Genomic DNA, 25,404 nt, shown 5'->3' on the forward strand with positions numbered 1-25,404 from the left:
AGAGAGAGAGGGGTTAATACAGACACACTGACTGGACACTCCAGTACATTAACACTGCACTGAGAGAGAGAGAGAGGTTAATACAGACACACTGACTGGACACTCCAGTACATTAACACTGCACTGAGAGAGAGAGGGGTTAATACAGACACACTGACTGGACACTCCAGTACATTAACACTGCACTGAGAGAGAGGGGTTCATACAGACACACTGACTGGACACTCCAGTACATTAACACTGCACTGAGAGAGAGAGAGAGGTTAATACAGACACACTGACTGGACACTCCAGTACATTAACGCTGCCCTGAGAGGTTGGGGTACCTGTGGAAGAAGGTCATGAGGGACAGGATGGACAGCTCTCCCAGGCCGCCGGACACACTGGCGAACACCACCCCTGAGAAGCGTGTTGGGGTAGAAACCAGAGAGAGAACCATGATCAGTGGCAACAGCACCCCCAGGTGTCACAGGCCCAGAGGGGGGACCCTCAGCACCTGTAGCTTTCATCAAGACCACGACAGCTACCCTGGACAACGACCACTGGAGCCCAACCCGTATCTACACTGCTACAACATCCAGCGCTACATCATGCAGGCCAGCAGCCACGCCACCCTGCAGCTCCCAGCTGGCAGCCCACTGGAGCCCAGCAGTGTGAGCCTGTCAGTACCTGGAGGGGAGACTCCTGGGACAAACTAAGGCTGCTGCTGGAAGAGGTGTGAGTGGGGCCAGCAGGGGGCGCTCACCCTGTGGCTCATGTGGGTCCTAATGCCCCAGTATGTTGTTTAAATAAAAGCTGCTGCAATTTTCACGAATCACGATCTCTTAAACGCGTGTGATTTGAAGGCTCTGTGTCATTTTCACAAAGTTATTGACATCTGAAAAATCGTGGTCTCAAAAATAGGCATTTTAATAAGCGAAGGCTATGGAAAACGGAGAAAACAAATGACTCTGAACTACAATATAGCAGGGTTTCCTGTCTCCTTTTACAGATGGATGATAACATACCAGATTCACACTCACCTTTTTCTATACATACATTGTCATTGATCTCTGCAGTACTAAACACATCACACTGAATTAAACCTACAAGGTTCAGAAATATGTTTCTTGTCTTCTTCCACAGCTCGACAATAACACAGTAGATTTACACTCACCTGATTTTAAACAAACGGGATGTTTACAGTGTTAATTACAGTCCAGATTCAGAGCGAATTTTTACACACCGATATTTTACACAGAAGACCGACACAGCTTTGTGGATCTCTGTCTCTCGTGGTTTTATTGAATGTGGCGCTATTACACAGGCAATGCACTGGGATAGGGGGGTGCTGTTCACAAGCCAAGAGCATTTAAACACCCACACTGCTGCAGCTAAGTGTTTTACACACCGGGGTTTGTGCGGCAATAACCCAGAGAACGATCTTGGGTATCGCACACACAGCTCCTCATTACAGAGCTCCTGCAGCCTTTCTTCAGTGTCAGCCAGCACTCAGGGAAGAGACTTGTACAACCCTTTCGACAAGGGTGAAACACATACAAGGGCAGTAAAGTGTATGACATGACATGGACAGATCTGAATGACATTTTAGGCTATCGAAAAAAGTAAATAATTAAATAGCCCATTTGTTTTTTGCAAAACATTCTTGCGATCGATTGACTCGTAAGCACTCCGCGATCGACTGATTGGGCACCCTGGTTTATATAAATTAAACAAGGTTGAACACAACACCAGGAATCCGTTTAACTTCACTTTTTACATGAACAGTTATTTAGCAGCTCAGCCATCTACTAACTCTCCTGCTCTAGGGAGTGTCTCACAATTACCACACTAACCAGCACACAAGGGAGTGTGTCAAAACTAGATAGATAGATAATACTTTATTAATCCCGTAGGGAAATTCATGTGTTACAGCAGTCCAGCCCAAGACAAGCAAAACAGACATCAGAATAGTTATAAAACAAAAGACAAACAAGATAAATAAAAATAAATACATAGGTGTGTGCAAAATGTGCTGATCATAGTCACTGTAAAAACAATAAAATATGTGCAAAATGTGCATAGGTTTATACAGACTGATTGTCCACAAAGTACAATGGAGCACCATGCTGTCCATAGACGAGCAGATGAAGGGCTGACAGTCCTCGCCTGGGGCAGCGTTCTACACCCTGACAGCCGCCGGGAGGAGAGACCTGCGGAAACGTTCCCTTGAACACCGCAGCTGGAGCAGTCTGGTGCTAAAGGTGCTCCGCTGCCCAGTAACAGTCCCATGAAGCGGAGGAGAGGCGTCGTTCATGATGGCTGTGAGCTTGGTCAGCATTCTCCTCTCAGCCACCTTCTTGATGAGTTTATTGAGCCTATTTGCATCTTTTGTCATGATGCTGCTGCCCCAGCACACCACAGCGTAGAAGATAACCGTGAAAACTACCTCTCTCGACACAGTCCCTCTGTGGACAGAGAATTGTCCACAGGAAATGTCCAAACGGCAGGATGGAAGACAAGACTGACACGGAGCCCAAGTTTCTGTCCGTGAAGAAAAAAACTCGCTGTTCATGCAGGCGCCCTTACCACATCAGGTCAGTCTCCCACCTACAAGGACTTGAACGCAGGACTCCCACGTCACTCAACAGGGACCCAGCCCGGTGAGCCAAAGAGAGATCTCTTACAGCCCAGTAGCTGTAGTCCTGCTATCACAGGGAAGGGCGGCGACGTCACCGCTCTGGTAAGCCGGCTCTTACACACCCTGATGGCCGTATGCGTTACAATATGAAGGAAAACAGAGCTTTCACCGGGCGACTATCTCGATTTATTGGGAACTCAAATAAAGAAAAGAGCAGGAAAAAGGAGTAACGGGCACAGCGCGTCCACACCGCACTTTCCCCTGAGACACAGATCAAATTAAACTGATTTTATTTAAACATTAAACGTAACTCTAAGGGGAGCCGTGTACTAAACTGTCAGCGTCTGGAGCTGCTCACAGACACAGCGCTGGTAATAAACTACAACTCCCATAACCACCCTGAGCCACTTCCTGTCTGCGTCACAGTCCCTGTTCCTCCTGGCTGTGGTGACGTCAGCGGGTCCCTCCCCATTCTGGCAGCTTCACGGTCACCGGCGCGCGTAGGAGAGACTCACACGGGATTTCATTTTTAAAAGTTTATTTTCTTAAAAATGGGAAAAAAACACAGCAGGGTTTCCAGAGATATTTACAAGTCAGGAGTACAGCAGGCTGGTAGCGCGTTATCTCGCCCTCTCTCGTACATGTTATTTTTCCCCGTTTAAATGTGTTATAGTAAATTAAAAAATTAAACGCGACAACAACATCATCATCTACAATTCCTACTATATTTCTGACCTCACCTCACTGCCCGTCAGTAAACCCGTCTCCCAGTGTGAGCAGTGGACAGAGAGCTGGGAGAGAGTCAGCCTGTTTTCATGAGTCAGTGACGGGTTTAATCTCCACACTGACAGCAGGCAGCAGCTCAAGGGCTTTATACTGATCCCCAGTCCAGAAGACAGGATAGATCTTCTCCCCCTGAGGAAAGACCATGTCAGTGAAAGTGTAGACATGAGCTCTGGACTCCACTGTGTAAAAGGAGACCTTCCTCTCCTCAATATCCACACACACCCCCAGCTTCCTGGGCTGCAGACTGAGGGGGAGACGGGTCACAGGGGCAGTGAGAGCAGAGAGAACAGACTGGTAAGACTTCAGACACCAGTAACCCCGCTGGGGAGAGAAGCTGAACTTTCCTTTCCTCTCTGCAGACTCTCTGGTCACTCCTATTCTCCAGTATCGATTCACCTCCACCTCCCAGTAGTGTCTCCCTGAGGTGAAGGCCTCCCTGCTCACGACACAGTAATATAAATCAAATCTGTGAGGATTGTCAGAGAGACTCTTCCTCTGTCCCAGTCTCACTCTCTTCCCATCCTCAGACAGGCTGAGCCCACAGTGAGCTGTATCAGGGTCCAGAGTCACAGCAGCTGGGGAATAAAACACAAACATCACAACAGGCTCCTGCCGATCACAGTCCAACTCAACTCCATCAGACTGTGAAATGTCTTTGTCCCCAAACACACCGAGAGAGAAACACCAGTCAATTACTAATGACTGCTCTTCCCTTCCAGAGAAACGACATCTTCTTCACTGTTTCACTAGTGTTACACATGGGAGTGATCCCAATATCCTCTAAATACAAACATTAAACACTTTTTTCACAGCGATGAATCTTTATTTTTTTAAACGACGTTATTAATAAACACAGGACCGACCGGACTGCAGGAGAAACTACAGCCCGACCACTCGCTTTCAAACACTTCACAACCCACCACAACGACCTGTATACTGTAAGAAACTGGACAGCCTGTCTGTTAAACCGGTTTATTTCAAATCCCAGTTCAGCAGCTCGTTCATCTTCTCTGAGACCATTTTCCTGACGACAGAATAAAAAAGTGCTGAATTCAAAGACTGAATAGTGCTCGTTTGTTACAGAAAAAAAATATAATGGAAAAAGCAAAACCTTGCTGAAATATAAGAAAGCCTTCCCACTTACTTTGAAAATGCGAAGAAATATCAAAAGTGTTCAATTTAAAGCAGAAATAACACATCCAGAAACCCGGAGAGAAAGACGAGAGAAACAGAGGCGCTCATACTGACTTCAGACTGCTCACACTCACTGTCCGCCTCTCTGATAGGGCAAACCAGCTGTCAATCAGTGAGCTCTGACCACTGACAGACGGGGGCGGGGCTAATACATGCCCAGAGCGAATGGGGGTTTTAATCGATTCAAGAAGCTTTATTCGCATGACTAATGAATACTGACTTAATACTCTCCTCATACTTAATACTTCAGGGTAAACTATTAATACTTAATACTGAGTAAATACTCCCTTTTACCTGTCTGCCTGTCAATCTAGTGAAGATCAAAGATATTCTTATCAGCTCTTATTTTTTGACTCCTGGAGCCTAGAAAGGCTGACACAGTCACCTACATGAATTTATAAAAACACCAGCAGCCATATCACTCTGCAACTCACAACTGGCAGCCCACTGCAGCTCAGCAGGTGTGAGCCTGGTCAGTACCTGGATGAGAGACCTCCTGGAAAAAACTAAGGCTGCTGCTGGAAGAGGTGTGAGTGGGGCCAACAGGGGGTGCTCACCCTGCAGTCTAAGTGGGTCCTAATTCCCCAGTATAGCGATGGGGACATGATACTGTAAACAGGCTCATCCTGTGGATGAGACGTAAAACCAAGGTCCTGTGTGGTCATTAAAAATCCCAGGGTGTTTCTTGAAAAGAGTAGAGGTGTAACCCTGGTGTCCTGGCCAAATTTCCCCCTGGCTTTTACCCATCATGGCCTCCTAATAACCCCCCTCTCTGAACTGGCCTCACCACTCTGCTCTCCTTCCCAATGAGAGCTGATGTGTGGGGAGTGTTCTGGCGCACTATGGCTGCAGTCGCATCATCCAGGTGGGGCTACACACTGGTGGTGGTGGAGGGGAGTCCCCATTACCTGTAAAGCGCTATATAAGTGTAAGCAATTATTGTTAATACCTGAATTCATTTCTGGGCTCAGAGCGCCTTTATTTCAGTGATGAGAGAGGTCGCCCTCTTCTGGACACTGCAACTCTGAAGCCATCATGACAACATCTTCCACTGATATTTCACACTTATTCTGTGTAGAACAGGACAGTGTCAAACACTGACTTACTCCACAGGAGAGTCTATCAGTCTGGAAACACAGACACCCTCTAGATCACTCCTGTTTGCAACGAGGTCCCCAATATCGCAGGCAAACACCCCAGTACACACTCACTCTGGTGGGACTAGTGAAATAATATTGACACTCCAGTGTCATTTTTAGTGAAACACACCACTGGGGAATTAATTACCCCCTGTCCTGAGAGGAGGGCAATTCTCAACTCAATACTCTACTGCTCCTTCCTTTCACAGTGCTGGCATGAGTAACTGAACTTCTTATTTTGGCAGGAAATACATTATTTATTGTATTACTCTTGGCCTAGGAATAGTCCCTCAATTCAAATTACATATCCCCAACTGTTATAGTAGTTATTTTCACACATAGATTCTTAGACACACAGTCACTGTGTCACACTAAGGAGATAAAGACCTGTCTGATATGGAAACACAGAAGCTAAATTTACTGCCCCTGCCCTGTGAAGACAAACCCAAATCTGAGGTAAAAACCCCAATCTCTACTGACAGTAGTGATTAATGAACTGATGTTGAAATGACTGATCTATTCTGAGACAAACACTCCACTGAGTCTCTTACTGAACCCCCATCACTGCAGCCTGTCTCAATAGAGCTCACAGCTCTCAGGTTTATTCTCCAGATCAATCACAGCCTCAGGGAGCGCAGTGGGAAGGGTCTGATTTCCTAGCGCAGCACAGTGGGAAAAAGACAAAGTGTAGCTACAGTTTCCCTGGAAAAGCAATGCAAAAGAGGGAAGAAACACCAAACAAGATGAATAAGGCCACAAACTGTACAAAAAGAAAACAATCCTTACCATGGAGAAAAACACAAAAATAATCCTTATATTGCAAAAAAAAAACCTCACCCTACTTCCAAGGATTTAGCAACAGCTTTAAAGCCCTTTAAGAGAAATAGTGCTTCTCTTGTGCCTTCAGACAATCCTGACCAGACCTGCCTTCACTCCCCTTTTATACACTGCACGGTCATGTACCCTAGGATTTGGACAGCTGACTGTTTCTGGCTCTGCTCCTGATTCCTCCTGATTGTTACGCTGATTCCACTCGGGCTCCTCTTCCTTCTCGCATTCCCACGCGCACACCCTGTAAAACAAGCTCACGCCGCAAGTAACGCCAATCACCTTTCTCTCCCGTCTCTATTTTAGTTCTCCTTTTTCCTCACTTCCCCCCTCACTATTGTGGATTCTCTTCGAGCTCCCTAGTGCGCGGTTACCTTTTGTTTCTCTCCGGTTTTCGATCTCCTAGTCTGCCTCTCGTTTTCGGTTTCGCCTTGTGATCTGGATTGCTGCTTCCTCGTTTTTGATCTTCTCGCCTGCTTCCTGGATTCGATTTTGCCTAGTGTTTTTTGGATTGTTGCTTCCTGCTTGTCTCTCTGTGTGCCGACCTACTCGCCTGCCTCCTGGTTTTCGTTTTTGCCTAGCATATCTGCTTAGTGTCATTCTCTTGTCTTGAGTCCTGCATAGGATCCTATTGCCCAAGCAGCCCTATCTTACACTGATATTTCACATTTATTCTCAAAATCCAGGGTCACAGGCTCTGCAAAATTCAGCCTGAAGACCCTCACGAAGGAGTGACACTGACAAAGGAGTGAGCAGAGCTCACAGGACATGGCCTTTGGGTAGAACGAGTTTTGGAACACCTTCAGCCCCTCTGGAAGAACTTTCTGCTGGCCACTAGATGAAGATTTAAGGATCCCAATAGGATTTCATGTACTACATTACAGACATGACACTGAAATACATCTTCTATTTACCTAACAGGAACAACTAATTAACACTAAAGAGATCGTCTGAGAGTGTATTCAATAACCTCTGACACGAGGGCTTAAAACAGCCCCTGTGTCATCAAGAGGAAACAGACCTACCTGCAGCACTGCAGATCCACTGCCATTCTGAAACACAGAGATACAGACACTGTTAATCACAGACACACACTGGACCACAGAGACACAGACACTGTTAATCACAGTCACACACTGGAACACAGAGATACAGACACTGTTAATCACAGTCAACCACTGGAACACAGAGATACAGACACTGTTAATCACAGTCTCACACTGGACCACAGAGATACAGACACTGTGAATCACAGTCTCACACTGGAACACAGAGACACAGACACTGTAAATCACAGTCACACTCTGGTAATAAGATGTCAGTACAGTCAGTGCTGTCAGATAGCAGAGTTTCACACAGTGTACATACGTGATTTAGGGATAGGAGCTCGCTTCACAGCATCTACAGAAAGAGAGAGTAGATCTTTATTGTATTAAAGACCTTTATTGCTTCTTACCTGTTATTATAGCAGAGTTTATCCTACAGTCTGCAGTCAGTCCATTTCAGGATCCCCAGTCTCCACTGCAGTGTGGATCAGAGTGTCAGTGAGTGTGAGCAGCAGTGGCTGTAAGACTGGAGTCTCACGCAATAAGACTGAGCAACACAAGGCAATAAGACACACAGACACATCACAGGACACCCTGGAGTCTGGTGCTTGAGCCATTGAGAGACATAAGAAATAAACACAGTCTGCTGTTAACAACAGTGAGGAATATTTCAAATTTAAAGACCAATCATTGATACTGAAAACTGTTCCTTGTTCAGTCAGATGAGTGAAAGTGTTGGCAATTCTCACACAGCCTGAGTGACCCGTCCCCACAGTGACCAGTATCACTGACTGAGATACAGTGATGTCCTGCTCACTGGTCACACTGCCCGATCTCTGGACATCAGCTGGACAGTGAGAGATGACCAGTTACACTCGATGGTGAGCACATCTCCACACCAGGCCTGATCCAGGAAGACTGACACACAGACAGTGCGCTCCTGTGTTTTTGTGTATGGCTCATGCATTCATCAAGACATCTCAGACAACCTCATCCATCGTACACATGTGTGGAATATAAATAAATGATATATAGTATCTTACAAAAAATGGTAATTGTACCTAATTTTAATACATTAAAATATCTGCTATCCCAAACACAGAATATTTCAGAAAAACCTGAATGTAAAACAAGATGCAAGCTATTATTTATGAAGAGAAAAATGTCCTTTAAGGAAAGTGAATAGGTTTATGGTGTGGGAAATATGTCAAATATTTCAAACATAATCTTCTACTTATTTGTGTAGAGTGGGAGAGCTGTATAAGCTGTTGCAGGTTGCAAAAGAAAAAGAAGAAGCTAATTCTATGCTGCAAAGTAATGTAAGACAGAAAAATATGCATTTCTCCTTTGAAGTCTTCATGCAGTAGAATTAAACCTCATTTGTTACTTCCAGTATTCCGTTTCCTTGTTTATTTTTTAATAGAATCTCTTCCATTATGTTTTTAAACAGGTTTTTGCTCCCCTTTCTTTTTAAACCTCTCTCACACTCACTCTGGTGGGACTATTGAAATAATGTTGACACTCCAGTGTCATTCTTAGTGAAACACACCACTGGGTCTCTTAATGACCAGGACCATGTGAGAACACCAGCTGGGCTGAAGAGAAAGACCCCAAAGTTATTACCCCTGACCAGTAAGAGGAGCCCTACAGCCCCAGTAAATACCCCTCTTAAACTAACCATGAGCACCTGACTCTGACATGTCTGAGCTGCTCTGAGGAAAACAGGCTGTACTGTGAACCCAAGCTTCTCTCTGTCTGTGTGTCTGTGTCTCATGGAGAGCAAGTTGGGGTCCTGTATGTAAAAAGATGAATTCCTAATGCAAGAGATTGTATATGGCAAATAAAGAGATCTTGATCTTAAACGTGTGTCATTTTTACCATTTCTGTGACAAGTAGAATTGACACAGCTTTCCAAACATCTGTTCTTCTTGATGTGAAACTGCAGAAACATGTCCTGTACAGAGTGTTTGCTCACTCTTTCAACACTGAACAGAATACATTTACGATGACTTATACCTGCTGTTGGCTTCCTGTTACTGTTGGTCCCAGTAAACAGCAAGCCAGCAATGGACAAACTGTGTAACGGGTTGTGTGTTGTCCTGAATTCTTTTTCTTTTTGTCTGTCATTCCCCTATCTCTTCACATTCATCTGCGCAAAATACACAGAAATACTGTTTCTTCCCCCTTCAACTTATACCTCTCCTGCATTTTACTGTGTAATTCCCAATTCAAGTGTATTTGATGTCTGCAGACTGTAGTCTAAAAGCGTTTGAGGTTTTTGTGCTTAAAGATTTAGTGACTGACCAACAATAACCAAAGACATTCTGATTTTGGCAGGATATCAAGAACAAATGATGTTGGGTTTTCCTATCGCTCTGTTTGTTCAGACAGATCAAGTCCTGACTGTTTCTTCCTGCTGACCCATCAGCCTGGTTGATGTGTGAAGAGAAGCAGCCATTTCTCAGACAAGAGAGAGGCCTACAGGCCCCAGAGGAGCCCCTGTACCAGAGTCCCACTGCTGCCGCTCACAAGAGGCTGTGTGTCTGTGAAGCTGCAGGGGAAGAGCACTGTCATCATACCATCATTATTGTGAGACTGGCTCTTGTCACGATATTAGTTCCCCCTCCTTAAGGGTGCTCCAGCCCTTTCACGTAAGACTTCATTCTCTACACCTGTTTCCCATTCCCTGCCCACCTTAAAAGCCAGGCGCTGACGCTCTTCCGGGCTCTGCATCTGATTTCCATATCGTGCGAGTCCGGGATCAGGAAGCGTCTGGTCCCATTAAGGTTTTGACCTCTGTTCCCGTTCCCGTTCCCGTTCCTGTTCCCCGTCCGCCGGTTCCGACCCGGCCTTCGTGGTTTTTAATCCCTTCTTCTGATGGATCTTCTGGTTTTGGATTTACCCTTGTGTTTTGGATATTCCCAAAGGACTACTCTCTCGGATTGTTCGCCTCGGCCACACCTCCCCCGTGCACCAGCGCACCTTGGACACGCCCCCCTGTCTTCTGCCCCGTATTCCTGCATGACGTTTCCCTAGTGTTTCCCCACTCCGTCGGACTGTGTCGTCCGCATAGGGTCCGGAAAGAACTGTTCGTTACACTCTGCTCCTGAATATTCCAGTTATTCACAAATCCAGGGTCTCAGACTCTGACACATTCTGACAGATGGAGAATGGCAAAGGGCTGTGGCAAGACGGACTTCCCAAGGAATTCTACACCTGCTTCTGGGACACCCCAGTGGCAGACCTGGTGGAGGTGGAAAAAGAGCTCTTCCATCAGCAAAAAGCTTGGACACAGGATGAGGGAAGGTGTCATCTCTCAGCACTTCACGAGGGGTTCAAAAGATGCTCTGCATGGACATCAAGATCGTGTCCAAGCTACTGGCCATTAGATTGAGGACCACCCTGCCCCACTTCATCAACAGCGACCAGATATGTGGGGTGGGAGGGTGATAAGTCAGCTGGAAAGTTTCAGCTGCTGGACAGAGATACTGTACTCTGAAGTGGGTAGTAGGGTCAACATGAACAGAAATCTTTGGGATTTCATCCCCCAGGAATCTAGAGTAGGACAAAGGTGTCCTCTTTCACCTCTTCTCTATGTTCTCATTACAGAGCTGTAGGCAGAGGCTAATAAACAGAAAGAGCAAGGGCAAGCTCTTTGGACCCTGGAGGGACAGGAACATGCCGCCAGAAGGTCTCAAGCTTTGCATGGAGCCCCTAATGATGCTGGTGGTTTCATTCCAGAGCCAGGACAACAAGAACATAAACTGGACAGAGAGGACCGTCAAGGTCAACGTGTAACTGGGCCTGTGGAAGACTCGCACGCTGACTCTCATGGGGAAAGTGAGGGTGCTGAAGGCAGACACCCTGCTGGCTTTAGCTGACCTGGTCGTGGTGTACCCTCTGTCAGCCAGACTCAGACAAGCGCTGGAAGGGATGGTGGAACAGGTACGAGTACATCACAAGGAACCAGATGTGCCAGACAGTGAGGAAGGGGGAGCGATGTGCCGAATTTCCCCCTGAAACTCCACTGCATCTTCTTCTGCAACCTCTGTCACTAGGGGCTGGACCCTATCGGTCACAATTCTCAGTACTTTGTCAGGCTGTGGTTCTCCCTCCCAATGAAGCATCTGATCCAGTGTCAAACACTAGTCCTAAAGCAGAAAACTGACCGGAGACCTACTAGGAGGTATGAGGCCATGAGACACCCAGAGCTCTGCACCAACAAAAGTCACTATACAAGGAAGAGGAAGGAGGAACTAGTCACCAGGGAGAGACAGATGATCCTACAGGTCACCGGGGAGGGGCTGACGATCCCATGGGAGACCAGGGTAAAGACTCGACCCAGAGGACTAGACAACAAGCTGAAGGCCCTCAGCTGGATGACTGTGCACCAGAGCTGGTGACCAGAGAGGTGTCATGCCCTCTGCAGCCAAAGGGCGCTCCTACTCTGTCCTGTCCCCAGTTCCTTGTGCTTTGCTGTCCTTCCGGTGTCTCTGTCTCTGGGGATATACAGTATATGTCCAGGTCTCTCATTCCCCTTCGCCCATCATTGACGTTCGGATGTCCTGAGACCCGCCCAGCACCAGGTCGCCCCACGTCCGCTGCCTGAGGACATTGGTTTCTATACGACTCCTGAACAGCTGAGCCCAGGCTAACCCCTGTTCCACAACTACGCATAGGGTCTTTTTCACTCTCCTGCCTCTCCACGATTTGTCCCTTCCGACATCCGTGACAGAATGCTGAGCCTCCTACTGACCCTGCGAGCGGCGCTTTTTTGTTTTTCCGCAGTTTTTTTTCCTCTGGGCTTTTTTTTTCTCTCAGCTCTCCTATTCTAATTGCGAGATTCTTTTTCTGACTCCTGTGCCTGTGAGTGGGCTTTGTGCCTGGGTTTCCTCGGGTTGTCCACTCCGATATCAGTGATAGAATGTTGAATGTTCCTATTGCCCAGTCTGCGGTATTTTTCCTGGGTTTTTGTCCTTTTGTTTGTTTCTGCCTGGTGTTTTGCTTTTTTCACTTCCTGGTTTCCCCTTCTCTCTGGTCCCCCTGTCCCCTGTGTTGTAGAACTCTTGGTTCCTATCTGTTTATTGTGGTTTGTAACCCTGGTCTCCCAGGTTTATTTCTGTCGTTGTTTGTGCTTGTTTACTTGTCTTTTTTTGTTTTATGTCTCCGGAGCACTACCCCAGCCCCCCCTTTCTCTACCCAATAAAGGTATCTACCCTGGAGGAGGGGTAGCTCTCAGCCGTGGACTCCCGGAGGTTTCCTTTCAGTTAAATGAGGTTTTCCCTCCCCCCAGTGCTGTGCAGCTCGCTTATTTGTATGGGCGTCAGGAGCCGCCCATGAAGGGGAGGGGGTACTGTCATGGCCTCTGCAGCCAGAGAGAGCTCCTACTCTGTCCTTTCCCTAGTTTCCTGTGCTTTGCTGTCCTTCCGGTGTCTCTCTCTGGGGATATCTATTTCCGGGTCTCTTATTCCCCTTGGCTCAGGATTGACGTTCGGATGTCCTGAGACCCGCCTAGCACCAGGTCGCCCCACGTCCGCTGCCTGAGAGCTTTGGTTTCTATACAACTCCTGAACTGCTGAACTGTTTCATCAGAGCAAAAGAGCACTGGACAGTACTGAGGGCTGAAGAAATCCCAGAAAAACTGTTCCTTGGTACTCCTGTTGAAAAATGGACAATCACAGTTTCAGAGCCAGGACTGTAGCCAGTGATAACACCCAGGAGGCTTGGAGGGGCTCTTATTGTGTGAACCAGCCTCACTGACGACTTGCAAAATAGAATGATTGATAATGGACAATCACTCTTTTTGAGACGATTTAAATTCTGTAGAAGAGTTGTTGTCAGAATTGTATTCTCTGTAAGCACTGTGCACTGCACATTGTTGTAATGAAGTGCATTTTCTTAAATAAACTACACCCACTGGAACTTCTGTGTCCATCTGTGTGTTTGACACAGTGTGTCTCTGATCCACACAGAGTGACTGTCTGCAAGCTTGATTTTCTGAATTCAGACGTGTATCAGCATGTATCAGAGTGTGAATCAGTGTGTGTGTCAGAGTGTGTATCAGTTTCTGTATCACTGTTCCTGCTGTGTGTTTGAGCTTCAGGTATATTTCAGAGGGGAACTGTTGTGAAAACAGACTCACAGTGTAAAAGCTCTGCTCTGGACCCAGGCTCTGGAGTCAGCAGACTGTAGACTTCAGTCACTGGGGAGACACACAGAGAAATGTCTCATCAGGGCTGCAGTAACAGAGTAACAGGAATAACATGTTCTACTGGACTGGGACTGTAGCCCCTATTAAAACGTTCCTGTTAAACTATATACAGCACAATATAACAACACACTTACTGTCATAAAGATTTGTGAGACTGGAGATTTTAAGACATATCACCTAGAATTTGAATCATTGACTGATAAGCTGCTCTGATAAATACAGTCACTGCACAAAAAATTCATTGACAATATAAGAGAAAAACAGGAAATATATAAGCTGTCCAGAAAGACATCAGTGTGTTTCTCTGCTAACCTGTTATGGAAATCTTTATTGATTCCTTCTTGCAGAGATCCTCCAGTCGCTCTTTCAGTCCAGAGACAGCTCTCCTCACTGCCTCAGGAGAGAAGTGTGGACTGACAGGGATGCTGGGTGAGTCTCCAGCTCCAGGGGGGACACATACAGACTGGAAATTCTGCAGCAGAAAATTGAGAGTTTCCAATCAAACACAGCACACATTCCTGGGGAGAAGCCAGGAGCAGCTCTGTGTGAGAGACACCCTTCTGTACTGCAGAGTCACAGAGCAGTGATGTTACCTGGAGGAAATGGATGTGATCCTCTGTGTGTGAGAGCTGGTTCAGCTCAGAGTCTCTCCTTTTCAGCTCAGCGATTTCCTTCTCCAGTTGCTCTAGAAGTCCTTCAACCTGACTCACTGTAGCCGTCTCTTGAGCTCTGATCAGCTCTGTGACCTCAGAGCGTGTTCTCTCAATGGAGCGGATCAGTTCACTAAAGATCCTGTCAGTGTCCTGTACTGCTGTGCCTGCAGAGCTCTGAGGGAGGAGACACACAGTGGATTATTACACAGGAAAACACTCAAACTACATTATGCTGTATGCTCTGTTTCCAAAGGGTACTGTCCAGTGTCCAGCTGTGGAAATGTGTGTCTGTGTGTCCAATCATCTGGTGAATACCCACTCTGAGTGAATCCACAGCCTGTCTCAGCTTATGCAGCTCCTTCTCTCTCTCCTGGAGTCTCTGCTGGGTTTGTGTCTGTGTCTCCCCCAGCTGCTTCTGTGGAGAAACAGAGACACTTAGGACATTTCTGCTGTAAGAGAATCACATCACAGAGACACCCCTTAGAGTCACCCTGGGAAAACCGCACTCTGTATCCCTGATGTCTTATCCACACGAGATGTGTTTCCTGGTCCTGTCTGACATGCTCCTGTTTCATGTCTAATCTACACCGGCAGCGTGTGCAGCGCAGCAGACACCTGACACCTGGGTCTGCACATCTGTATGTGAGGTGAAATGTAAAAACAAGATAATTGTGTTTCAAATTATATATAAAACATCATCTAGAGATAGTTCAGGTGGGGAGCTGCGTCAGGATGCGTAGGCTGCAAAGGAACAAGCTAGGTTTATTCCATACTGAAAAAAAGAAGAAAGAAAACACAACGTTTCGGCCGTGGAGCCTTCTCACACCTGAAGAAGAATAAACCTATTACTTGTTCCTTCATAATCTAGAGATTTCAGATTTCATTCATCTCAATATACACTAGTGTCCTGACTGCTCTCGGCATCTCAAAACAGAGGACTACAGCAGTGCTGATGAGCCTTGTTGCCACTAGTTTCTCTGAGTGGTCAGAGGAGACCCTGTGGCTGACGTGCTTGACCGCTGGATGAGGTTCTGGACCAGGCAGAACCTGTGTCCGACCACATCTCACATCCTGTCTGCTTCTGGGAAAATTCAGATCATTTCAGAGGAGAAAATGAAACATGTTCTGTGTCAGATTGACTCCAGCAGAGCCCAGCGTGAGTCTTGTATTTAATAAAGCAGGTGAAGGTATTATACCACAGTTCCCTGGATTATGTGTCTGAGATCCACCACCTGCCTATTAGATCCCCTTCCCAGCACTATATTTCAGTCCTGTTTCTCTGCTTTCTACCCCATAGTGATATTGGTACCAGTGGCTTCACAACTGCTGCTGTTACCCCTGTGTGAGAAAGAGAATCATGGCTCTGGAAAGCCTGAACAACTTTCACCCTCTCTCCAACTTTCATACCTTTTCATTACCTTTTCATGCAGAAAGTTTACAGTGTGCTGTTAGATTTCAGGTATATAATCCTCTTTGAACTCCAATATGGTTTCAGACAACTTCACAGCACAGAAAGTGCCCTGGTCAAAGTCACTAACGATCTTCTAACGGCTTCTGATTCTCGTTCTCTTTCAGTCCTCATTCTTACTGAACTCAGTGCTGCTTTCGACACTGTCAGCCATGACCTCTCACTTTCTTGTCTTGAGACTGTGTTTGGAGTTTCTGACACTGCTCTTCAATGGTTCCAGTCTTACCTCACTGATCACTTTCACTTTGTCTATCTTGGTGATTGTAGCTCTGAAATTGGACTCATTAAGTCTGGTCTTCCTCAGGGGTTGACACTGGGCCCCTACCCTTCAGCATGTATGAGTTCTGATGATACTCAAATCTACAGTACAGTATATCCATACTAAACTGACACTGACATGTCTCTGCTCTAATTGCTTCTCTGACATAAACACATGGATGACTCACAATTTCCTTCATTTAAACTGCGACAAGACAGAAGTCATGCTTATTGGCACACCAATGCAGTATCCTTATCTGTGGATGACACTGTACTGGAGTCACAGTCACAATTGAAGAACTTGGGGGTGATATCTGATCCAGGATGACATATTCAACAAATTATCAAAACATCATTCTTCCACCTCAGAAATACTGCCAGGCTGCGTCCTATGTTATATCTAATTGTTGCTGAAAAGCTGGTCAACTCTTTCATCTTTATGGGTATCATAGAGTCACCTTCCCTGAGCTCTTTCAAATCCAGACTCAAAATCTTCATTTTCAGAAGGGTTTTAAAGTAACTGGGTCTGTTTCTGCTTCTTTGCTTTTATACTGTTTTCCAAAACCCCCTTCTACCTTCTACCTTTTGTGTTCTGTAAAGTGCTTTGAGAAGCCATTTTAAATCTATCATATAAAAATAGAGTTTATTATTATAAATAATAATACTATTGTGCTGAAATTAAAGCAAAACCTAATTAATGAGGGTGCAGACTCCTCTAGAGGGGTTGAGTGTGTTGTGCATTAATGAGGGTGCAATCTGTTCTAGAGGTGTTGAGTGTGTTGTGCATTAATGAGGGTGCAGTCTGTTCTAGAGGTGTTGAGTATGCTGTGCATTAATGAGGGTGCAGTCTGTTCTAGAGGTGTTGAGTATGCTGTGCATTAATGAGGGTGCAGTCTGTTCTAGAGGTGTTGAGTATGCTGTGCATTAATGAGGGTGCAGTCTGTTCTAGAGGTGTTGAGTGTGCTGTGCATTAATGTGGGTGCAGTCTGTTCTAGAGGTGTTGAGTATGCTGTGCATTAATGAGGGTGCAGTCTGTTCTAGAGGTTTTGAGTGCGTTGTGCATTAATGAGGGTGCAGTCTGTTCTAGAGGTGTTGAGTGTGTTGTGCATTAATGAGGGTGCAGTCTGTTCTAGAGGTGTTGAGTGTGTTGTGCATTAATGAGGGTGCAGTCTCCTCTAGAGGTGTTGAGTGTGCTGTGAAGTTGTACGGTGCTACATGAGGACAGTAAAGAGGGAAACAGTGAAGGAGAGGAGGAGGAGATAATGAGCAACAGACAGAAGAACAGGAGACACTTCAGAGACACAACCAGTGTGGATCACAGCTGAGTACATGAGCAGGACTCAGCAGTGGAGATCCAGCATTACAGATACAGTAAATACAGTCCAGAGATCACTTAAAGCCCCCAAATATCCTAAATATCCTTTTTACATTTTGTACTAGACACTTTATGAACAGACACAAAGTCCTCACCTGTTTCTCAGTCCTTTCTGCTGCAGCTGAGACAGTATCATGGCCTCTGTGTTCATCCATTACACAAAGATAACAAACACACTTCTCATCAGTACGGCAATAGAACTCCAGCAGTTTGTCATGAGTGGAGCAGATTTTCTCCTGCAGTTGTCCTGTGGCATCAGCCAGCTCCTGTCTGTGTCCAGGGTGGAGCTCATTGTGTAGATTGAGGTGAGTCTGACAGTAAGAGGCCAGACACACCAGACAGGATTTCACAGCTCCCCTCTGTCTCCCAGTGCAGACATCACACAGCACATCTCCAGGGCCAGCAGGACTGTGAGCAGGAGGAGGGCCACTGAGCCCTGTCTCCTTCAGTTTCTCCACCACTTCAGCCAGGATGGTGTTTCTGTGAAGATCAGGTCTTGGAGTGAAGGTCTGTCTGCACTGGGGGCAGCTGTAGATCCCAGTCTGATCTTCCTGATCCCAGCAGTTCTTAATACAGCCCATACAGTAACTGTGTCCACAGAGCAGAGCCACTGGATCCTTCAGCAAATCCAGACACACTGAGCAGCTGAACTGGTCCTGAGAAACTGAAATACTGCCTTCTGCCATTTTTCTGACAAGTAGAAACTGCACAGAGAGGAGCAGTAGAGAAGGAGCTGCAGTGAGGCTGTTTCTAGTGAAACAAAATTGATCTCTGAGTTTCACTTCCTGGATCTGCACAGAGCTGCAGGGGTGTGATTATTAGGGGATGTGGTTGTTAGGGGTGTGATTAGGGTTGTTAGGGGGTGTGGTTTAGAACTGCAGTTATGAAACAGCTTTGGTGGTTGTTGTTTGGGGAAGGTGTGGGGTTGTAAGAGAAGTGAATTTCTGTGTCATTTTGGACTGACAGAAAGAAGTTTTTTTAATAAACGTTGATGTCAGTAGCTGCTCAGGTGAAGTCAATCCAGTTGTTTGTGTTCCCAATAATCAAAACAATAAAATACTAACTCACTCACACAGCATGAGAAGATCAGAGCATGATGGTGACAGACAAGAGGAGGCCAGCTGGCCCATCCAGCTGTTTAATCGTTGGGAGTTATTTGGCTCCAGGATCTCCTCCAGCTGTGTTTTGACAGAGGGGTGTCACAGCTCCACATGGTGCAGAGGATTTCACTGTCCGGGTGTGAGCTCTTACTGCGAGCAGTCCAGCCTGCTGTGTCTCTCTCTCCAGGCCAGTGAGCCCAGCCTGCTGTCTGGCTCTGCCCTGCAGCGTGTGGGCCAGCAGGGTACGTCCAGGGCTTCGTGCTTCACCTGCGCAGTGACCCCCCTGTGAGCCACACAGACCTGCGGAGCGCTGCAGAGAGTCACGAGCCCATCTCTCCCCCGAGAGACGCTGGAGGGGCAGATGGACAGGGCAGTGTCATGTGGGTGTGATTGTGATCTCCATCCACCCAGCGCAACAGCGAGCCCCTGATCTCTGTGTGCAGCAGCTCTCCTTCCGTCCACAGGGACTGACAACACCCCACATGTCTGATAATTACTAGAAACTCATTAGTCTGACCATCTCATCTCATGTTACTCTAAGGGGTTGTGGAACCTGTTTCACACTCCCACCACTGTTTGTGTAAAGCAGTACTCCTGTGCTGTGATGGAAACCCACTTCCTTGTCAACACCTCTGAGAAGTTAATCAGTCTGGATACAGTAAGTCCCTCCTGTATCTCCTGCAGCTGAGATTCACTGGTGTTCAGTGTGACGCTTTCAGGGTCGTAAGGTCACAACCAACTGGAATCTCAGGGCTGCACTCCTGAGAAAAGCCAAGATTTTGTCCTCAAGTCTTTTACAACAAAGGCATCCTAAAACACAAGCAAGTTCCCTCTTTTAGGAAGAGAACCACAAGAAAATGGAATCCTTAATACAAACGCCTGTCAAGCGCCCCCCCTGCTATACAAGCCAGGCGTTCCTGCCAGTCTGGGCTCAGCTGTGGAAGATGGACACCCGGAAGTCCAGGAGCGACTCAGCGGCACAGGCTTCATCACGGTGTCCTGATCTTCTGGGTCCGGGATGAGGGAGCGTCTGGCCCCGTGACCCCCTTTTATTCCCCCGACCCTCCGCCAGATCCCGCTCCGGCTTGTAACTCTGTTCGTCTGTCAGGATGGATCACCCGGTCTTGGACTATTGCTACACTCATGGATTCACCTCGGACTCCCTTCGACAGTTTGCCTCGGACACATCTCCCCCGAACACCCCTGTTTCCCTCCAGCCCCGGCTGTGGAGCATCTTCAGGTGTGAGAGAGACAGGGCGGTCAGCAAAGGTAATGGTCTTTTTATCTGTGCTGCCTGCAGTTTGTCTTTGAGGACAACATGAAGGAAGTTAAGGAATTTCTACAGGTAACAGCTCCTCTTCCTTTTATCAGCTGTGAACTTCACACCTGAAGGAGGCGCAGGTCCTGAGCCGCAGAGCCATATAATAATGTAGCGTTTTCGGGGTTCAGGGGGGTCTGAGCCCTCGCCACCACCACCGCTAACGTTCTTTTTCTTAACTTTCTGCATAAACGATAACAAAAGAAATACAATCCAAACCAGAGAACATCTAACATTTCGAGATAGAAAGAACAGGTACACATGACGAAATCAATTCAGAATGATTCAAACGATTTGAAACGAAATTAAACAGAGATGACGTCCGCACCGCTTAATCATGTAATGCTCAGGGTGCTGCAGTAGAGCCTGAGAGCGATAACTTTGAGAGAATCAGGTTGGCGGCGGCGGCGGTGGCGATGCGACCGTATAATCTATCATTTTAGAGCAGCAGAGCACTAGGCACAAGCACTCGTGATGTTCATCTTGACAGAATATTCCATTCATTTCAAGGTATTTTTATATAGTGCCTTTCACAACAAGGTTGCCCCCAGGTTCTTAACATAGCAAGTGACCCTCAAGTTGTGAACACAGAAAAGAAAAGAGCAAGGAGAAAAAAAATCCTCTGGGGGTCCAAGGTCAACTGGCTGCCCAACCCCTCTGGGCATGCTAACATTATAGAATTAAAAAAGAAAGAAATGAATGAGGGTATTAATCCAGCCATCATGTCTTCTGTGTGTCAGTACTCCATGCAGATCTCTGTGGACCAGTAAATCCTCCTAAACGATAGCTATATCCACGATGTCCCTCTTGGATCCATGGCAGTGATGCAGCATCCAGCTCAGATGGTGCCCAGCCTGGGTGCCATCCAGACGTGGGGAGGAGAATAGGATAGTCTGGTCAGAACAGATGTATCTGCCTAGTGGGCCAACACAGAGACACACAATGGCCTGTACAGCAGCACCAGCAGCCATGGCTGCAGCAGGCTATAATGTCAGCTGTGAGTAGACTAGGCTGCAGTCATGGGTCTTCAGTCTGGATCTGAGGACAGATTGACTCGCAGGTACAGGCGATGATGTCAGCTGTGAGTAGACTAGGCTGCAGTCATGGGTCTTCAGTCTGGATCTGAGGACAGATTGACTCGCAGGTACAGGCGATGATGTCAGCTGTGAGTAGACTAGGCTGCAGTCATGGGTCTTCAGTCTGGATCTGAGGACAGATTGACTCGCAGGTACAGGCGATGGACGCTGCGCATGGGGCCGCCCGGAGATCATCCGCCGAGCTGTCGCCGAGCGATTTCGTTCAGCTGCGTTTGTCTTCCGGCCGGTTAAATAACCCGCTGTTCTCGCCCAGACGGCGACCCGGGGAATTTTAACGCCGCTGATACTTTCAACCACACCTCGGCCCCCTTACAGAGCCGCACAGGGGTCCTCACAGACGACACCCCCCGACGGGCAGGCACGGCAGCGGAAGAGGCAGAAGCCCGAGTTCAGCGAGACCGCGTCTCAGAGCGCGTCTCCCCCACCACACCCCCGGCCCGCCTGGTCCTCCAGCACGGTTCCCCCTCCCTCCCCGCTCAGTGCCGGTCCTCGGTGTGAGCCGCTCTGTCGCGCTACGCCTAGTTCCTCGTCCCAGTGGCCGTGGGAGGGGTGAATCGCGCAGGCGGCCGAGATAGATAGATAGAGGAGACTTTATTGATCCCGTAGGGACATTGATGTGTTACAGCAGGCCAGCCCAAGACAAGCAAAAACAGACATCGGAATAGTTATAAAACAAGACAACAAAATAAATAAAAATAAATAAATACATAGGTGTGTGCAAAATGTGCTGATCATAGTCACTGTAAAAACAATAACATATGTGCAAAATGTGCATAGGTTTATACAGACTGAGTGTCCAAAAAGTACTTGGTCAGCATTCTCCTCTCAGCCACCACCTCCATGAGTACTGTAACACTTCGGGGGTCAGGCGGGCGCCCCTGTCGCATCAGGTCGGCCCCCCACCATCAGGGGCTCAAACCCAGGACTCCCGCATCACTCAACAGGGACCCAGCCCGGTGAGCCAAAGAGAGACCTCTTTACAGCCCAGTAGCTGTAGTCCTGCTATCACAGGGAAGGGCGGCGACGTCACCGCTCTGGTAAGCCGGCTCTTACACACCCTGATGGCCGTATGCGTTACACTCTCCCCCGCTTAACTCGCCGTCCCCGGCGAAGGGCTATCCCATCCCACTGCTGACACCAATGTAATGCAACAGGGGCTCAGGCGGGCGCCAGCTGTACTCGTCAAAAAAAAAAGACGGCTCGTGGAGGTTCTGCGTCAACTACCGCAAGCTGAACGAGGTCACCCGGAAAGATTCCTACCCCCTGCCGAGGATAGATGACGCCCTGGACTACATCACCGGGTCGACCTGGTTCAGCTCCCTGGACCCCCGCTGCGGCTACTGGCAGGTACCGCTCGCTCCCGATGCTCGCCTGAAGACGGCCTTTTCCATCGGCTAGGGCCTCTGGCAGTTTACTGTCATGCCCTTTGACCCGTGCAATGCCCCGGCGACGTTCAAGAGGCTGATGGAGAGGGTGCTGGCGTCGGTCCCGCGGAACCAGTGTGTGTTGTATCTGGACGATCTGCTGGTTCATGCCCGGGGTTTCGACCAGGCCTTGACGAACCTCCAGGCGGTGCTGGCCTGCATCCGCCGTGCTGGCCTGAGGCTCAACCCCCGCAAGTGCGAGCTCCTGCGGCGGGAGGTGACCTTCCTGGGTCATGTCGTTGGACCACGAGGGGTGGCTACAGACCCAGGTAAGGTCGCTGCAGTGAGGGGCTGGCCGGCTCCACGCACCGTCGCGGAGCTGCGCAGCTCTCTGGGGTTACTACCGGAGGTTCGTCCGGGACTTTGCCAGCATTGCTGCCCCGCTGCACCATCTCACCAACAAGGGCCGACCCGATGCGGCAAGGGCACCCGCCTGAACCCCGTTGCGCTACAGTACATACGAGCACAGCCAGCAGGGCTACCGTGCTGCCGAGGAGCGGGGGAAAACCCTTTTTGGTTTAGGATAAGGATGGACTGCGCTCTGCAACGTGATTGATTTTTTTGTTGTGACTTGTTATTCTTGTATATTAATAAAAAAAATGCCTCATTCCTCTCTGCTGCTTTGTGGTTACGGACTCTTGGTTCTCTCCTTCGACCACGGCTTCAGGATCACGGCTTGGCTTCGGTTCCTCTCTCCCTGGTCTGGGGGGTCACTGGCTTCCCCTGTGGACGTGGGCTTGTTTGACGGTGCAGATCTCCTGCAGGGTCACTCCTCCGGCTCCCGCGAGTGGGTTCGTTGGCCGGATCTCTGACGGGCGGTCCGGAACGGTGACGGCAGGAGGTCTCGATCCCTGTTGTACAGGAGGGTCACTGAGCGGGGGAAAGCGCACCTTGTCGACGGTCCTCTGTGTTTCGCCAGGTCGTGTGCGCGGCCTGGTGGACACTGGCTGTGGCGACAGGGGGCCGAGCCGACACGCAGCGAGTCGGGTCGCTCAGAGGATCGGGAGACGGGTTTGTCAGACGCTGCAGCTTTTTTCTTTAATAAAAAGCCCTTAGAGGCCCTCGTTCAAATTCTGTGCCGTGAAGCGGGGCGAGTGGAAATATTTCACGCCGGGTCCCTCGCCGTCAGAATCTAAACCGCTGTTTGTTCTACTGCGGGAAGGTCATGGCTCATCTTTTTAAACAGTCGAGCTGTTGTCATCGATCCGCGGATCTTCGCAGTCACGGCCACGCCGCGGATCGCCACGGCAGCGCGCCGGCGTTAAAGCCCGTCAAACGTGTGTCGGTCCCGCGTGTTGCGGCAGGGAGGCAGACGTTCAGAACCGCCCTGTGCGCGAGGTCTCGGGTCTCGTTCAGAAGGCGGCGGCGGGTGTCGGTTGCTGTGAGAAATGGGGGGTTTATAACTTCGCAAATCATCACACGTCGTAAAGAGAAGCTGTGCCGGCGGTGTAACGCCCTCATCGACACCCCTGACACGCACCTGTGCGACAGGCCGCCTGTGGAGACCCCCACAATCTCACACACAGACGCGCAGGAAACGGGGACGCGCACCCCGGACGACGCTCCCGCCCGCGTCGAAGAAAACTCGTCTCTCGATCGGGGGAGGTGGGGTCAGGAGGCGGGACCCGGTGCGGGGCTCACCCCGGTGGAGTCTGGGCGGGAGATCGACTGGGTCCCAAAACAGTGTGGGGCCAAGAACGAGAGGAGCAGCCGGGCTCTGAAACGAGGGCGAGGAGTCGGCAGCCGAAAGGTAATCCAGCCGATAGAAGAGACGAGTAACTGGTTTCAGAGCTCAGGGAGAGGGGGGGGGTGAACAGGGTGCGGGGGCCGTTCAGCATGACTGGAGCTCGTGGGCATGGCGGGGCGCTCGCGTGCTCGCGGGCGGGTCGTGACGGGGGGGGGGGCACTCGAGTCCTTGATCCGTGCGCGCGGGGTTGACGCCACCAGGCGGATCGGAGAGCAGCTTCTCGCACAGATCTGTGGGTAACCTCTCCCCCGCGGTGGGAAAGGCGCTGGGTTTCACACAGATATCCACATTCGGAGTTGTGTTTCTCTCTCTCTACACAACACTTCGCTGTAACTGACCACGTTCTTCTTCAGAAGCGATTTTACCTTGTTGACAGAGATAAGGGAGTAAACAGGAAGTGTGAAATGAGGTAGAGGCTCTGCGATTGTGGCACTAATGTCAAAGTCCAGTAACGCGCTTGAATTGTCCGTTGACACTGCTGCTGAGCAGGGCAGGCAGGGCAGGCAGAGGAACGAACAGTCACTGTAGTACACTGTAGTACAGGCTGAAAAGAGGTGGATGTTCACACTCTTCCTCACCCCTCACGCTCACGACAAACGAGGCTGGGAGTGTTGTGGCGAAACGTGTTCCGAGGATTTTGCGTGTAAACGTATTCTTCAGCAGATCTCCTGAACCGGCTACACGGGCTTCAGCAGATCACCTGTACCGGCTACACGGGCTTCAGCAGACCACCTGTACTGGCTCCCCAGACACACAGCTGTCACTGTATTCGGCACACCGCACTCCTGGGACACCCTGGACACATCGCAGCTCTGTGAATGTCGCCGCTGCCGCCTCAGGTCGGTCCCCCCACCACTGTTAATGTACTGTAACGGACTCTGTTCACACTGAGCTCTGTCTGGGTTTATTCTGTTCAATCTCTGTCGGTCCCCCCACCGCTGGGGACTCGAATCCGGGCCTCCAGGGTCGCTCCACAGGGACCCAGCCAGCTGAGCTAGAGGGCAGATCTCCCCTTGACGAGGGGTCGACCTGCGAGTGTATGGATGAAAAGGCAGCCTGCGCCACCTGCCAACGCGCTGAAGACGCGGCGGGGAAGCCACAGCGGTCTCGTGCGCGAGCGCTGCGCTTGTGCCGGTGAAA

General features: G+C 48.9%; 1 protein-coding gene and 1 long non-coding RNA gene across 2 annotated transcripts; both read right to left on the reverse strand.

The window, feature by feature from the left end:
• Positions 1-1,254: 1,254 nt before the first annotated feature.
• Positions 1,255-23,411, reverse strand: LOC148659629 (uncharacterized). The gene is made up of 2 exons (XR_015939306.1): positions 21,927-23,411; positions 1,255-2,335 (listed from the first exon to the last, which is right to left on the reverse strand). It is a non-coding gene; the product is annotated as an uncharacterized LOC148659629 (long non-coding RNA).
• Positions 3,142-18,416, reverse strand: LOC148659630 (E3 ubiquitin-protein ligase TRIM39-like). The gene is made up of 8 exons (XM_088633850.1): positions 17,674-18,416; positions 14,797-14,892; positions 14,418-14,651; positions 14,137-14,296; positions 13,756-13,815; positions 7,936-7,968; positions 7,593-7,619; positions 3,142-3,981 (listed from the first exon to the last, which is right to left on the reverse strand). Exons 1-8 carry the CDS (start codon positions 18,262-18,264, stop codon positions 3,434-3,436), a joined length of 1,749 nt encoding a protein of 582 aa, XP_088489976.1. The 5' UTR covers positions 18,265-18,416; the 3' UTR covers positions 3,142-3,433.
• Positions 23,412-25,404: the final 1,993 nt, after the last annotated feature.

The sequence above is a fragment of the Lepisosteus platostomus genome, chromosome 6 (assembly GCF_059453375.1).
Source record: "Lepisosteus platostomus isolate fLepPlt1 chromosome 6, fLepPlt1.hap1, whole genome shotgun sequence".
Classification (NCBI taxonomy): Eukaryota; Metazoa; Chordata; class Actinopteri; order Semionotiformes; family Lepisosteidae; genus Lepisosteus; species Lepisosteus platostomus.

What these genes read in the sequence shown, in the direction of transcription:
- LOC148659630 (XM_088633850.1), bottom strand. Translation starts at nt 18,264, where the DNA reads ATGGCAGAAGGCAGTATTTCAGTTTCTCAGGACCAGTTCAGCTGCTCA. An exon ending in CAGAAAGGACTGAGAAACAG is followed by an intron (nt 14,893 to 17,673) that starts GTGAGGACTTTG and finishes GTTTCTCCACAG; the next exon opens with AAGCAGCTGGGGGAGACACA. An exon ending in CAGAGCAGAGCTTTTACACT is followed by an intron (nt 7,969 to 13,755) that starts GTGAGTCTGTTT and finishes CTCTTTCTGTAG; the next exon opens with ATGCTGTGAAGCGAGCTCCT.